We start from the raw sequence: 16932 nt of genomic DNA, 5'->3' as shown, positions 1-16932 counted from the left end.
CTGAGACAAGATGACATTCCTTACTGTATTGTTATTGAAAGATGTTGCTGTTGCTTTTTTAACAATATTAATATTTTTATTTAATTTTTTGTAAACTGTATTGTTCTTTTCTGATGTGTATTTTTTATTTGAGTTTACTTTTTGTGAGCCGCCTTGAGGGCCTTTTTGGCCAAAAGGCGGCACAGAAATAAACTAACATAACGTAACGTAACAACGGGGATAGCACGTTGATTTGAAAGTTGAGATATGAAGGCAAATTTGGGGCTGTTTTGTTTTATTACTTCTGTAGAATTGTGGCCCACACACTCCACGTGTCACATTGGGCTTTTTTCTATGTGCTGCCCCAGCCTGTGCGTTGCTGCCATTTCCTCTCTTTCTTCCATCTTTAAAGGCTGCTAAAATATCCTGACTTCTGCAAAAATGCAGTTGCTATAAAGTGCAAAGTGCATGCAGGTTTGTCTTTTTGGTGTGTTTTTTATCATTCATTCTCAACACACTATTTTAACTTCCTTTGTGTCGATCAAACACTTTTGTTCTTTGAGGAAGAGAACCCAAATGCAGCCAAGGAACCAACAACTATTTCTCTCTGCCTCTTACCTTCCAAGTTCCTAGGTCGTCTGGCTCTTTCACTTCACACACACACCCCGCCCCCACACCAGCTTCCTGTGTATTCCAAGGACATAGATGTTCTAATAAAATGCTAACATTTTGCTCTGAAAGTTACTGGTGCTGTCTGGGGGTGGAGAATGCTTCTGGCTAAAACAGGAACCCTAGACAGAAGGCAAAAAACATATTCAACTTCCCGTTTATACTCATTCGGGGCATCCATGCTTATCTACTGATGGCATTCTTAACTGACTAGCAATAACCATTTCTTGGTCATTAGTATTGTGTGGGATTCTGCTGGACCACAAAGGGCTGCATCAAACTAAGTCCTACTCACAGTAGGCACACAGGGAGATACCTTATGCTGAGTCAGAACATCTAGTCCATCTAGCCCCAAATTCACCTTCTTAAGAATCTCAGCTTTCAAATCAAGTTTCTATCCCTCACTGTGATGGTTAATAGGTGGTCCATAAGTAGCAAAAGTATCAGGCTGTAACCAGCATGTTGCGTAAGTGAGGGCATCTGGATGTGTATCATTATGGCACCAGAAGGTAAAGTAAAGGTAAAGGTGTCCCCACACTTGTAGTGCGAGTCGTTTCTGACTCTTAGGGTGACGTCTTGCGACGTTGACTAGGCAGACCGTATATATGGGGTGGGATTGCCAGTTTCTTCCCCGGCCTTCCTTTACCCCCCAGCGTATGCCGGGTACTCATTTTACCGACCACGGATGGATGGAAGGCTGAGTGGACCTCGACCCCTTTTACCGGAGATTCGACTTCCTCCTTCCGTTGGAATCGAACTCCGGCCATGAGCAGAGCTTCGGCTGCGTTGCCGCCGCTTACCGCTCTGCGCCACGGAGGATCTTACCAGAAGGTAGACGCACACAATTTCCATGCAGGCATCCATTGAGGCCCAAGACCTGGAGATCAAGGCACTCCACATCATTTTGCAGAGAAATCCTCTGCCCTGGGACTTAAGTCTGTAGGGATTTGCGTAAGAACTCCCCACCCGCTAAAAGAGCAGCAGTACAAAACAGCACAGGAGAATTTTGATTTGTGGCTAAAATGAAAATACGGATGCCTCCCCTCATTTCCTTTAAGTCTCATGGCAGAGGAAGCTAATACTCCCTCGGGTTGGCTGACCTGCCTTCCTTACAAAGCTCATGGAAGATTTACGACGATGCCCGTAAGTAGTACTAAGGGCCACCCAGAGACGTTAGCTCGCTCAGCCTGCCCCAGCAGGCAGGCCTCAGCTCCCTTCCCGCCCAGCCCCCTGAACAAACCCCCACGCTGCTGAGAGTGGGAAGCTCTGCAGTCAGAACTTCCACCTGCCAGAACGGACGTCTTTGCAAGAAATGCGATTACCTTTGCAAAGTTTCCCTGTAAATTTGTTTTCCAAATGTTGAGTCCTTTTATTTTTTTAAAACATGGAGATTGTTCTTGGAGAAGGAGTGCTAGAAAGAAAGACTAGCTCACATTAGACATTCACACAGAATCAGGATCTTCACATTAATTTCAATCCCACTGGACATGGTCGACTTGTGCACCACCTGCCCAGGTGGAAGCTGGCACTGTCCCAGGTGCTTCAGGGGCTCCATTTCTACCTGGCAAACAGATTCCAAAAGGTGGGGGCAGGAGGGCTGTTGCTGCTCGCCTGTGATACGGAAAGCTGCGGGGCTCCATTTCGTCCCCCTTTTTAACTAACATCCACATCAAACCAGCACAGGACGTCATTGTCAGGATTTGGGGGAGGAATTAAGACAGCAGGGTATACTCTATTGGCTCAGCTCCCCTTCCTAAGAATAACGGTGTCACTTCAAGAATCGGTGCCTGGCTCAGCTTGTTTTCCTCTTCCCTCCCCATCCCTTTTTCCTTGCATGCACAGTCCTGGTCACCTCACCTCAAAAAGGACATTTCTACAAAGGGCAAGCAAACTGATCAAGGGGATGGAGCAAGTCCCCTACGAGGAAAGGTTACAAACATTTGGGACATTAGTTTAGAGAGAAAAAAGGAGGAAAAAGAGACATGATAGAGGTGCATAAAATTATGCATAGGTGGAGAAAGTGGAGAGAGAAGAGTTTTTTTCCCTCTCTCATAACACTAGAACTCAGGTGCATCCAGTGAAGATCAATGTTGGAAGATTCAGGACAGACCAAAGAAAGGACAGCGTATGGTTAAGCTATGGAATTCACTGCCACAAGAGGCAGTGATGGCCGGCAACTTGGATGGCTTTAAAAGAGGTTTTAAACACATTCATGGAGGAAAATGCTATCAATGGCTACTAGCCACAGTGGCTATGCTCTGCGTCCACAGTTGGAGGCAGTATGCTGGAAACTGCAGGAGAGGAGAGTTGCTCTTGCGCTCAGGTCCTGCTTGTGGGCTTCCCATTGGGGCATCTGGTTGGCCACTGTGAGAGCAGGACGCTGGACTAGAGAGGCCGTTGGCCCGATACAAGAGGACTCGTCTCACATTCATACCCTTGGAACTAGTAACATCCGTGTACATGCCGGCAAGGCTGGTAAGACAGGCTTCGGTGCCATTGTGACTACAGCTGCCATCACGCCAGCCCCTTCTTTCTCACACCTATTTGCACGTCTAAAGCGACAAGCAGAGGCCGCCATGCAGCTCCTGCGCATTTGATGCTGCTACATCAAAAGAGGTTTGCATACACACACACACAAAGACTTCTTGCATGTGCTTTTCAGGTCCTGGTTTGTGGCAACAGAGGAACTTCCATGAAAAAAGGGCAGATCCATACCTTGCATCTAAAGCACATCCAACCCATGTTTAAAGCAGGTGACCTCCCCCCCAAAGAATTCTGGGAACTGTGGTTTCCCCCTCACAGAGCTACAAATCCCCAGCACCCTCAAGCTACAGCACCCAGGATTCTTTGGGGGAAGTCGTATGGCTTGGCATGCGGGTGGGATGTGCTTCTAACGCATGGTGTGCGCCTGCCCAAAGAGTGCTGCGTGAACTGAGTCGCCTGCGCCAAAATGGCCGGAAGCTTATTCGGCTTGAGGACAAAGTCCATGCCAACGCACACAAAACCAAATTTCTGAATCCCACTGCAGGAGTTTGGGACCCTGTGTGCTTCTCTTCCAACACAGGGTGGCGACAGACCCTCCGGGGTTCTTGGTTGGCACCTACCCCACATATCATCTGCAGGCTATGCCGGAAACCTTCCTCCCCACACACACACACACACTTCCCCCCCTTAAAGAAATGTAGAAGCAAACCTCTGTGCCTCTTTCCTCATCCACCTGGCATTTTACAGATCTACATCTGGGGTGCTGATAAAATCTTCTGCTGGCATGCAAGCAAGCAAGCAAAACAAAGCACAGAGGTTGGGGCGGAGGAGGAGAGAGAGAATGAAGAAGAAAAAGAACACTACTCTGAAACAAAGCATGTTCCTGGGAAGTTGCCAAGACATTTATCGCAGGGCGTTATACACAACAGCACTGAAGCCAAGGAGGCAGCCCCGAACCCCAAGGGACATTTCTGCACTGCAAACATCGGCAGCTGCCTTGCACCGAGTCAGACAAAGGGTCCATCTGCCTCAGTATTGTCCACACTGACCGGCAGCAGTTCTCCCGGGTTTCACGCAGGGAGTCTTTCCCTCCCCTAACTGGAGATGTCGCCAAGGACCAAACCTGGGACCTTCTGCATCCAAAGCAGTTGCTCTGCCACTGAGCTGTGGCCCTCCCTGTTAAAGTACAGGGAGATTCCATGGCTCTGAATAAAGGGACATAGGAGCTGCCTTGTACAGAGTCAGGCCCTTGGGTGCATCCAGCTCAGTACTGCCTACACTGACTGGCAGGGTTTCAGGCAAGGCACATTCAAAGCACTACCTGGAGATGCTGTTGGAGATTGAACCTGGGACTATCTGCACGCAAAGCAGGCACCTGCTGCTGAGCTATGGCCTGTCCACTGTGAAGCAAGGCCCAGCCTTTCTCATAGCCATCGGCAGCTAGCCGTCTGCTCATCTGAACGGGAGGAAGGAGAGCCAGTGAGAGCACGCATGAAAGAAAGGCCAGGGGACAGGCAGGAGCACAGAGACAGTGGCAGCTGGTGCCCAGTGGGGACTGGTAGGGCGGAAAGCAGGGAGGCCAACAGTGGGCGGAGCCAGAGCCAATGTCAGGCAGGACCAGGGCCAATGAGAGGCAGAGCCACCCTCTGACTGGCTGCAAGAAAGAAGGAAGGCTGGTGGGGGCTGAGGCTGGTGGGGCAAGCGCCCTGTTCGCCCTGATGGACCAGCCTCCACTTCTCAGAGGGGTGCTTGGAGGCAGAAAGATACCACAGGCCTGATTTGGACCAAGGGTGTGCCAACAGGTGCCCCAGAATGCCAGCAGCTGAAGGGGAAGTAGGGAGGGGGAGACTGCCAAGATGCCAACTGCCGGCAGGCTTAATCTCTAAGCATCCTCTTACAGCCAGCGGCAACCTGGCATCATCGCATTAAGAGAAGACGCTTCCAAGCCGGCCAAAAGCCTTATTACTACAACCAGGCAAGCTGGCCTGGCATTTGCTCCCACAGTCCCATTTACGTCTTGCTTTTCTCAACTCCCCCACCCCTCCAAAGCCCGGGTTATATTTCCGACGCCCACGGCACGGAGATGCAGCGAGAGAGCGCCGAGCACAAAGCCACAGACATCGGCCCTTCCAGATACTTTTCTATTTCTGGTATGCGCCAATGCAAAAAATAAGGCCAGGAAAGGCAGGTAGCTGGAGATCAGTTTCAAACCCAGAAACACAATCTGTGTAAGGAGGAGGGGCGGGGAACGGGCAGCGGATACCCTAGAGAAAATATCAAGGAGGTTTTATTTACACCACCTTTAAAAGTTACTCACTGGCCATTTCTAAACAGCAATGGGAAAGTATGGGGCTGGATAGCCAGGTTAGAAATGTTTGCCATGGAACAGGAACTGGGAGGCTATTTCAGAGGGTTGCTGAGGTTCTGAATCCTGTAGCAAAAGATCTATGAGCAGTAGCTCTTAACTTGAGCCAGGACTCCGTCCCTGAGCCTATTGGAAACAGCAGGCCTCAGCCCCGAGAATGGACGTATAATAAGGTGTGTAAATGAGAATGGGTTAAAGTGCCACCTTTCCCTTGCCACTGAGAAACAATACAGCCATACTGCACCTAAACATGGAGGTTCCATTTAGTCAAGGGAGCACCTCTAATACCTCAAAAAAGAACCCCCCGGGTCTGCTGCACATAGCCTAACTGAGCAAGACGGTTCTTAATTCATTCACACACATTCGACTTGTTTTAGAAAAGCAGGCCATCTGGCTTCCTCTCCCAACTTTGAAAGAGGAACTCCACTAACCCGTTGACTAGGAAACCAAGTGCAAACTGTTTGGTTTCTGACTGATCATCCTTGGGAAGCATTAACATGCCATAAGGTACAGAGAAGTACAAGGAGAGTGGAGGACCCTGGGGTCCACCACACAGAAACCGCCATTTAACGCTGGAGGGGGCGTGCAACGAGCGAACATGCAGAGACGCCTGGGAGCTTAACTCCCATTTGCTAGACTCTCCCCACCCCCAAGTTTCCACCCTTAAAGAACCACGTGCCTCCTCCATTCAAAAGGCATCTTACTTCTTCAGACACTGAGCCACTGGTGCAGAGCGCTTAAAAAACAAATCTGAGCTGATAAGCACCGCAGTTCTCATTGATAAAAACTCGCAAGAAGGTCAGGAGAGCCCGGCTGCTGGATCAAGCCAAAAGGGGGCCACCTTGTCCAGCATCCTGTTCTCACAGTGGCCAACCAGATGTTCCTGAGCCAGGATGCTACTTCAGCCTCCCTAGAGGTACGCAGAACCTGCCCCCAGAATCCTTCAGCAAGACACAGAGGGCATTCCGTGGCAGATCATCAGGGTAGGTCACTTACGACAGCAACAAGTCAATGCAGCAGGCATTCCCCTGAAGGAGAAGAGTGTGGAGGCCACTGATCTATTCTTAGTACTGAAAAGTTGTGCCTCGTTTCAGGGAGCTCACTGCAGCATCAACCATTTAGTGGCAACTCTCCAGCACCACCCAAATGCCAGGCTATGTGCTGCAGTCCCTCACTTACTTAATATCCCCAAGTCGCTCTTCAAACGCTGGACAACTCTCCTAAGAGGGAAACAGCAGGGACCACCCCAAAGTACAAAGGCCGCATGCTTTGTAACGACAGCTCTTTGAATACTGACTCAGTATTTAGAACCACCACCCACATCCCTCAGGATTTGGTTTTTTCTTACCAAAAAGTTCATTTCTGAACTTTTAGGGCTTATTTACCAATTATGCTTGTGGTTAGAAGGCTAGCCGTTCTTGTAGTTTCCCTAGGGTTCACAGTAGTTCAGACGCACAGTTCACCGTGTTAGCTTCCAGGGAAGCATTCCCATTTCACAGACTGGTAGGCTGTAAAATAGTGGTTTGAACATCCACAGCCAAGAGAGGATCTGAACCCACAGTCAAGTTTGAGAGCCAGTGTGACGAAGTGGTTAGAGTGTTAGACTATGACCTAGGAGACCAGGGTTCAATTCCCCACTTGGCCATGAAGCTCACTGGGGGTGACCTTGGGCCAGTCACTGCCTCTTAGCCTAATCTACCTCACAGGGTTGTTGTGAGGATAAAATGGAGAGGGGGAGAAACATGCACACCACCTTGAGCTCCTTGGAGGAAAGGTGGGACATAAAGGCAATAATAAAACAAATATAAACAAATAATTTTTTAAAATGCTCTGCTTTTAAACTTGTGGCAAGGAGTTCCCTTGACAGGACTTCACTTGAACGCCTTCTTTTTGGGTTGCTCTCCTGAACCAAGGAAAGCAACTCAGACCCTAAACCAGGTATGGGGAGCCTTTGGCCCTCCAGATGTTGCTGAACGTCAACTCCCATCGGCCCTAGAAAGAATGGCCAACAGTCAGGGATGATGGGGTTGAGTTAATGATGAGTTGTAGCTCAGCAACATCTGGAGGCCAAGGGTTCCCTACACCTGCTCTGTGCTAAGCGAAATGGGGGTGAAGGGGCACTGGACTTTTCACTGTAGAATAATTAGACCCACACACACCGGCAGTAAAGCAAGGTGCATTAACAAAGAACACAATCTACTGGGAGGCAAAATTCATTACCCTCCCAGGCTCCCACCCAACGCTTTACAAAAAAAAATTTTTTTAACAGGGCTACAGAAGAGCATCAACAATAGCCAGGGAGCTTTCTTTCAAGAAGGCATTCTGCAACTGTGGTGCCAAGACTGAAGAGGCCCGCGCCCTCATATTCATCTGCTGCAGCTCCAAGAGGAAGGACTGCAGGGACACAAAAGCTGCTCTATGCCAAGTCAGACCACTGGTCCACCTAACTCAGTATTGTCTACTCTGACTGGCAGTAGCTCCCCAGGGCTTCAGGCGGGGGCCTTTCTCAGGCCTACTTGGAGATGCTGGAGGCTGAACCCAGGACCGTGTGCATGCAAAGCAGGTGCTCTCTACCCCTCAGCAAAGCTCTGTCTGAGTGAGGGAACACCAGCCCACTGTTCCCAATTTAAGGCATTAAACATGAAAACCATGAAAACCTAAGAGTCTGCTGGATCAAGCCAGTGGCCCGTCTAGTCCAGCATCTTCTCATGGTGGCCAGAGGGAAGCCCACAAGCAAGGCTTGAGTTCAAGAGTATTCTCCCCTCCTGCGGATTCCAATGTTTTGAATTGGGCTCAGAAACAAACTGGTGAATACCAAAAATGGTACCATCCTGGAACAACATACTCTGTGAGTTGTCCAGTCCAACACTCTGGCAGGTGCATTATGGGCCAATTGAAGCTTCTAGACACTTTTCAATTATATATTTTATGTTTTTTTTATGTTGGCCATTGCCTGTAATAAAGATAGATTGATTGAGCCCCATAAAAATCACCCTAAAATAGCCCAACCCAAATGTTCCTGAAGCAGGAGTGACCATGCCAGGTCTGTCTTCTGTGATGTGACCCATAAACATCACCACTAAGCCATGCTGTCTTTTCAGTCAGAGATGAAGGCAGCTGTTTGCAAGTACGATGAAAGACGAAGGGAGCTTCGATCACACAAAACGTATCTGGTTGCCATCTTGGACAGTTCACTATATTTTGTGCAAGAAGGACAGTATATCGATCCCAGTGTAAACCCAAGAGCTGGGCAGGTTTTATTTACGGGAACATCAGAGCAGTCCAGTGTAAGGGACCAGAAAGGGGCACCCTGCCTTTTCGCTGTGGGAAATTCCACAAAGCCTTGTCCCCTTTGGCCTGCCGGATGCTGCTGAACTACAACTCCCATCATCCCTGGCCATTGGCCACACTTGCTGGGGATGATGGGAGTTGTAGTTCAGCAACATCTAGAGGGCCAAAGATTCCCTACACCTGAACTATATGACCCCAGAGCCAGCAGTCAGCCATGTGTGATGGGGATTGGAACCCGGGTTGCCCATGTCTTAGTCCAACATTCAAACCACTATACACACACCACAACTTTGGGGGAGGCCAGTCTTAAACACTGCGTGCTAGCCACCTTAAAAAAAAATCTTGATGAAAGGTGGGATAACAAACATTTTAATTAAAGTAAATAAATATGGCAGTCAAGAGAGCAGGCTTGCAAGAGCACAGAACACCCATGGTACTTGGCGCCTCTTTCTTGAAATACTTCCTCACTCTCCATTTTTGGAGTCTCCATTTTTGGTACTAAGTCAGTGGGGGGGGTTGGGGCAGGTGGGGGGAAAGAAGGAGAAGCAAAAGAGAAGCCTGGCCACCGTCTCCCATCTCCTCCAAAAGGAGACATTCCTACAGGCAAGTACAGTACCATGCGCTCTATTTTTAGAGTGCCACATTATACTGTAATGCTTATGTTTTACTGCTGGGTGATGGTGAGTACCATATTGCTTCGACTAGAAACGCATACCAGAAGCAGGTACCTGTCACGCCCGAGACTTAAAGAGGGGGGGTGGAGAAGGGGGAGGCTACATGTTAGTCGAGCAGAACAAGCATACCAGAGAGGGCTATACAAAAAGAAAAATAAGGCAATATGCCATCTGCAACAGCATTTGCCACCTACCGGGCTTTTAATAAAAGCGATACCAATCTTCCTAACCACCCAGTTTTGCGAGAGAGTTAATTGAGGCTTCCTTTGCACACAAAGAAGAAGTTAAGTGGGCAATCTAAAGTCAGCGTTTCCCAGAGTGCCAGATGCAAAAACAGACTAACCAGAGGGCACAGAAGAGACATTATGATGGGTAGGCCTTTAATAAAAACACACCTGGCTGAGGCGGCACGGAAACCCTCTATCCTCCTGCATGGCAGGCAGGTTCAGAAAGTAGCCTCCCACATCAGGCAGCATTTCCGAAAAGGAACCCAGACTTTTAAGGTATTAGGAAGGCAGTTCACACAAAAGGGAGCTTTACTTCTTTTTTTACGTATATGCAACGTATATGTTTCCAGGACAAACCAATGCCCTTCTGAAATTCTGAAGCTATGCAAAACAGCGCACCAGAGCAGCACTTTACCTTCCTTTAACAGTGTGGAGCACACTTTACAATGGTTGCAACCCCCTCAACAGGGTTGTGGCTGCTGCACATGTAACATGCAAAGCACATGGCTTCCCCAAAGAACCCTGGGAACTGTAGCTTAACCCCTCACAGCTACAATTCCCAGCACCCTCATCAAACCACAGCTCCCGGGATTCCTTGAAGTCATGTGCTTTAAACACACGGTGTGTACACATCCTTTGTCTTCCTGGATATCTAGATGGCAGTAAAGAAGACTCACATCCTTGAAACTAAACAAATGTACATTTTTGTTATGGGTAAGCAATACCTGGAAATTCTGCAAGTGTAAACACACATTCCTGGCTGATACTGGAACAACTTCCCCCTGCCCAAGGCAGATTCAAGTGTGTGAAAGGGCAACTAACTTACAGCAGCCTAACATTCTGTGTAAAACTGCCCTGCATTATGAGGTAAACGTCACGTCCTGAATTTTAACCATTAGGTATTAAAATGCATAATTACCGGACAATCCCAGGTGCCTGGGGTATCCACGTTCCAGCTGTTTTGTGGTATATTTCAAGCCTCCCCCTTCAAGCGATACAGGCTGCATGCCTCCAAATTTCAGTTTCTAGGGATCATGTGTTGCACTCATGTCCTGTCCTCACTGAGGCTGGCCACGGTGAGAACAGCATGATGGGCTACAGGACTTTTGCTCTGATCTAGCAGGACTCTTCTTATGTTCTTATGTACACAACTCAGGGTGAACTACACGCATACTAAATGTCAGCCATGTTATCTGGAGATAACCTAACAAGCTTGGCAGCGCCTTGAGTCCGTCAGTGTGGCCAAACGCATTCATTCAGGACTCTGTGCTAGTTCGATCAGACAGCAAACCAGCCTGTGCCTTGCACTAACATCCCTTCAACTGAACCCAGCAGGTACAAGATGGCAAAGGATGGCAAAAGCTTTACCTTTCCACCTAACACTTCCAGACAGAGGGCTGCATCCAATGACAGCCTGCTCAGAGTAGACCCACTGAAATTGACATGACAAATCTAGGTCCATGAATTGTCAATGGGTCTGCTCTGCAAAGGAATACAGACTAATGGGTCTAGTCACAACCGAGGGCCCAGCGTGTGTGGAAGTGTATTTCTGTGGATGTGCTGCTTTTGTGAACATCTGAGAAAAGTAACATAGAAACTGAAATATTATTATTCTTGACAACTGGTTACTCAACCCTGAGCAGACCTGGCTCCTTCCTGCCCCCCTCCTTCCCATCTATACTGACAAGCCAAATACCACGAGTTCAGAGGGAAACTGTTGCTTTGAACATAGGAAGCTACCTTATACAGAGTCATCCGATTGGTCCATGCAGCTCAGTATTGCCTACACTGACTGGCAGCAGCTTTCCCAGGTTTCAGACAGGGGAGATTCCCCAGCCCGGTTGAAGCGGGACCTTCTGCATGCAAGGCAGATGCTCTATGCCTTGCAGGCCAACATTCCCATGTTCAACCTCTGGCATCTACAGCTAAAGGATTTCATGTGGCAGGCATGGGGGTAGCCTCCCTTGGAGAGCTGTTGCCAGTCAGAGTAGTTAATACTAGGCTAGATGGGCCTATGGTCCGCTTCAGTCTAAGGCCACTTCACATGCAGTAGAATAACAAGTGGCTTAATTACAGAGGCCCCTTTCACTCTCTCTTAGGGCAGCCATACAGTTACGGTCATGGCCCAGGGCAAGCCATCATACAGAATGAGTTAGTAGTTGGAGAGATTTGTTTGCCCAGTGACTCATAGGTACCTGTGGGTGGGCTGGTGCCTTCCTGTACCACCAGACAAAGCAAATATAAAGCTCTCTGCTTGCAGCACCACCTCAGGTTTTCAGTAAACGTGCAGAACACCGTGCACAGCACGACAACTCACTTTGAAACAGGAAAGAGATGACATTCGCTGAGTGCCAGAAGGCATTTCACAGTACGGGGTCCTCCTACCACCATCCTACGAGCCATGGCGACAGCTACCAAACCACAAGGCAACTGCCACGGCAGAAGAGCCCCACCTTTACGACTCAATGAGACATAGCTGTGCTTGCTTGCCGTTCCTATCAACACCCCTTCAACCGAGTGCAGCAGATAGTAGGCTTTGTCGACCTGGCACCCTCCAGATGTTTTGGACTACAACTCCCATCAGCCATGCTTCATGGGAGTTGTAGTCCAAGGCATCTGGAGGCGCCAGGTCAACAAAGCTGAGATATGGGATGGCAAAAAGGCTTCTTAGACAGCAGCAACACGTTTCCGTTTTCCACAGGCAAAGTACAGCTCCACCCACACCAGGCCAGCGCTCTCCTCAGTGGAATTTCCAAGTGTCCAGGATGTAAAGTCTCCAGGCACACAAATAATCACAGTGCCAAAACTTACCTGTTAAAAACGACCTAATGTAGGGCCTTCCCATTTCCAAGCAGTTACCTAGAGACCAACCAATCTGTTCTCACGTAAAAGCAGCCCTGGATAATTCATGCTTTCCCCACACACATCCATGGCAACCCATAGTCCTCTCTCCTCCACTTACACCAGTTCTACCCCTCAATCCCCACCCTTCCCTTTAAGCCTTTATTTTGCTACTTCCTCAAACACCCTGAAGACCACTAACCCCCTATTTGCCAGCACTACGCAGCCCAAGATCAGCCCTCATCATTACCCCAGTGATTTGGGGCTGCTCCCCTACCAGACTCAGCCTCTGCCATCCTCCAGATTGCTTTCCTGCACACGTGTCTAGCTTCTCCCACCACTCTTCTTTACAAAGTGCCAAAAGCGTATACAAAGGAAATAAGCCAGAAAAAAAAAGTCGAATCCCTGCCCTGAGGCACTGACAAACTAGACTGGGATCAGGAGAGTTTCATCAGCAGACACACATACATATTTAGGAAGCCTCAGAAAGACCTTCCTCGGGCTCATCACCCTTATTCTTCCCCAATGAGCTCCTCCTCCTCCCCCCAAACCAGCCATCTCTGTGTTCTCCTGCCAAAAATATACTGATTGAAGAGAAAAGCTTGGGTTCCCCTTTTCACAGCTATCCACACACACATCAGACCCACCTCATAATCCCCAATCCTAAATCAGTGGGGGAAAGAGAGAGATTCCCCTCTAGCCAACCTCCTGGCTTTTCTCCTCCTACCAGTAACCCCCAGGCCACATCAACCTCTCCCGTATCATGTCCCCTCACTTGGGGCAGCTGTCCTTACATCGTCTCCCCACGTTCACACCAGCAGTTTCCCATAATCTCAAACCCACTTCAGCACGTAAGGGGAGAAGTAAAGGAGGAAAAGACAGAGCCCCCCCTCTTGACAATTAACCCCAAGGCCTTCCTTTCCCACCAGTGAATCAACTCCCAGCCCTCACCACCCTCATCCTACTTCTTTTGGAGACACTCACTGCATCCTAAGCATACCCCATAACCCCCTGGGATTCAGCTTTCCTCACACTCCCCCATCTAGGACTGGGGGGAGGGGGTAGCAAAAGACAGGAGCAAAATGAAAACAGAAGCTTCCCCTGGGGAGACCAACACATCCTCCTCCTCCTCCTCCCCCTTCCAAAATAAGCCATCAGCCCTTCTCTCTCCTCTACCCCATTCCACTTGTAGCAGCTTTGGTTACTCTGCAATTATCTCTTGCTCCTTCCCCAGAGCCACTCCTTACCTCTCCCCCAAGCCCCCTCCCTCCCAGCCACCTATGTCACACACACCCAGGTTCAGACATCACTGCACCTCATTCAAGTCCCTGATAGGCTTCCCCCTGGCTCTTTGCTGCACCCCACAACCTTCCCACTCAGCTGCAGCCCCTGCCCAAAGAAACCAGACATCCCCCCCCTTTCCAGGCCCTGACAGGAAACAGGAATGGCTTCCCCCTTGCCTGGGCTTTCCCGCAAGAGGCTCCTGGTTTTTCTCCCTACACGGCCACATCCCCTCCCCAAAGAAAAACCAGGCCTCTCTATCCCCCCTTCCCAAGCTCCAGGCCCTGACAGAAGCACTAATGGCTCCCTCCCCCAAGTCCTTCCCCAGCAAAGCCATATAACTTTCCCCCTCCCCGATTACATCCCCAGGGCTGATTCTGGTTCCTCCTTCTCCCTGACCTGTGACCCCTCCCCAGGTGAACACAGGCCTCTCCCTCTCCCAATACAAAGAAGCACAAATAACTTTTCTTCTCCCCCCCTCCCAGCACACTTGGTCCTGGCTTTTATCCCACATCCACGCCCCCTCCCCTAAGAAAGCACAAGCAGCCTCTCCTGATTTCCACTCCAAATGCTGACAGGAAGCACAATTAATCCCCCCAGTCCCTGACTCCTCCCACCCCCGAGCCACACCTGGCCTCTGGCTCCTCCTGCTCTCCCTCCCCAGGAGAACCCAGAATCCTCTTTCCACACCAGTCCAGGCCCTGACAAGAAGCACAAATCACTCCCCACCCCGATTCCTCTTCCCCTCCCACCCCCCTTCAGCCACACCTAGGTCCTCTACCCGCCCCAGGAGAACCCCGTACTCTGGTTTCTCCCCTCAGAGCCACACCTGGCTCCTCCTCCTCACCTAGGCCTCTCCCCCTTCTCACTCCAGTCCAGACCCTCGCTGACACACCAGCCCCTGCTTCCTCTTTCCCTCTTCCTCCCCCAGGAGAACCCAGGCCTGTCCCCATCCTCTGATTCCTCCTCCCAGAGTGGCACCTGGCTCCTCCTGCCCCCCTTGCCCACCTACGGCCCCTCCCCAGGAGAGAGACCCAAGCCAGGCCCTGACTGGAAGCACAGGTCGCTCCTTCTCCGCATCTCCCGATTCCTCTCTCACCACCCCCCGTAGAGCCACACCTGTGGCCCATACACTCCTCAGTCACCCTCTGGCAGGAAACAAGAGCGGCTTCCCACCTCCCCACACCAGCAGCCGCCGCCAGCGGCGGGGCTTCCTTACCATGATGGCTCCGTGGGGCGGGGGTGGCGAAGGCGGCGGCTCTTTAGTCCCTCCGTCCGGCCTCTCCGAAATTCTGAGCCAGGCCGCAGCCCTCCACCGCCTCCCTCCTCCCTTTTTTTCCTTTTTTTTCCCCCTTTGGCCACTTCCGCCGTTGCCTAGCAGTTGCACATCCGGGTCAGCGCTGACTGGTTGAAGGGCGCGTGCGCACGAGGACTGTAAGGAGGGGGCGGCCCGCTGCTACTGTTACGGCTGCTGCCTTCGGCGGCTCCCTCAGCCAATCACAAGGCGGCTCGCTGGCCATCGCCAAGTATGGAGCTGGAGGCGAGAGCGCGCATATCCGGGGGAAGGGAGCGGGAGAGACCATTTGGATAGATGAGGAAGGGGTGGACACACAACACAGACACGCGCGTAAGTGTGGGAGAAACCATTCGAGTAAAGGGGAGAGAAACTCAAAACAAGGGTTGAAAGGACTTGGGAGGGAGGGGGCGCACACACAGGTGTGCGAGAGGTCATTTTTGGAAAAGAGGGGAGGGAACCCAAAAGCAAGAGAACGAGGGAGAGGCCATTGGGTGGTTAGAGGAGGGGGGAAAGGAAGAAGCATAGAAGGAGCGGGATGGGAGGAACCAACTGGTGGTTAAAAGGAAGCTTGAAGCGTTGGGGCCTTCACCTTAAGTGGAAAGAGTCTGTCTTGCACCAATCTGCAACCATCAAGCAGAGCTTAAATGCAATAGGCACCTCTGCCCCCCAAACACACACACTCAGTTGCTCCATCCCTAGCAAGTGGTACTCAGTGGAATAGACTGCTCCTGAATGTGGAGGTTCTCTTCCAAAACCATCATGGCTAAATGAGAAGCGCCTGCTGGGTCAGGCTGAAGAGCCAGTCTAGTTCCCCCATCCAGTTTCCCACAGTAGCTGGAACCAGACCCTTCTGGGAAGCCCACTCTGCATGGTTGAAAATGGGTCTGGTTTCTCCCCTCAGAGCCACACCTGGCTCCTCCTCCTCACCTAGGCCACTCCCCCTTCTCACTCCAGTCCAGACCCTCCCTGACACACCAGCCCCTGCTTCCTCTTTCCCTCTTCCCCCCCCCCCCGGAGAACCCAGGCCTGTCCCCATCCTCTGATTCCTCCTCCCAGAGTGGCACCTGGCACCTCCTGCCCCCCTTGCCCACCTACGGCCCCTCCCCAGGAGAGAGACCCAAGCCAGGCCCTGACTGGAAGCACAGGTCGCTCCTTCTCCGCATCTCCCGATTCCTCTCTCACCACCCCCCGTAGAGCCACACCTGTGGCCCATACACTCCTCAGTCACCCTCTGGCAGGAAACAAGAGCGGCTTCCCACCTCCCCACACCAGCAGCCGCCGCCGCCGCCGGCAAAAGGCTGAGGCTGTTACAACCGCGACTGAATCCTAAGGAGGAGAAGGAGACCCTCTGGTTGGGCATCTGTTTTGCATGCAGAAGGTCCCTAGTTCAATCCCCGGCATCTTCGCGTAGGGCTGGGAATGTCCCCTGCCTGAAGCCCCAGAGAGCTGCTGACAGTCAGTGTAGACAATATTGAGCTAGATGGACCAAGGCTCTGACTCGGTATAGGGCAGATTTCTATATTTCTAATTGGGTTGTATACCAGCTCTGAGTGGGATTTGCACTCCCTCTGATGGACCAGGTATGTATTTTGAGGGCGCCCCTAGATCCATCCCTAGAGGCCTAGGTGACCTCAGTGGCTCACAGCACCCATTACCAACTTTGCTTAGTGTCCCAACTATGACTGTGCCTGGGCAGAGAGAAGCTTGTGATTGTGATCCGTACATTGGTCACCTCACCATTAGACTATTGTATACTGAACTACATGTGGGGCAACCCTTGTGTCTGGTTTGGAAGCCACAGCTAGTACAAAATGCAGCTGTGCG

General features: G+C 50.7%; 1 protein-coding gene across 2 annotated transcripts in view; it reads right to left on the bottom strand.

Moving 5' to 3' along the window:
- Positions 1 to 15268, bottom strand: part of CAPZB (capping actin protein of muscle Z-line subunit beta) — a 64079-nt gene extending 48811 nt beyond the window's left edge. The window contains exon 1 of one of the 2 annotated variants that reach the window (XM_061602227.1): positions 15031 to 15268. In XM_061602227.1, coding sequence (XP_061458211.1) covers positions 15031 to 15033 — 3 coding nt within the window. In that variant the 5' untranslated portion in view covers positions 15034 to 15268. The remainder of the gene's footprint in view (positions 1 to 15030) is intronic. The other variant, XM_061602228.1, reaches the window with a different exon arrangement.
- Positions 15269 to 16932: the final 1664 nt, after the last annotated feature.

Source organism: Rhineura floridana, chromosome 18 (genome assembly GCF_030035675.1).
Source record: "Rhineura floridana isolate rRhiFlo1 chromosome 18, rRhiFlo1.hap2, whole genome shotgun sequence".
NCBI classification, from domain to species: Eukaryota; Metazoa; Chordata; class Lepidosauria; order Squamata; family Rhineuridae; genus Rhineura; species Rhineura floridana.
This window is presented reverse-complemented; position numbering and strand designations above follow the sequence as displayed.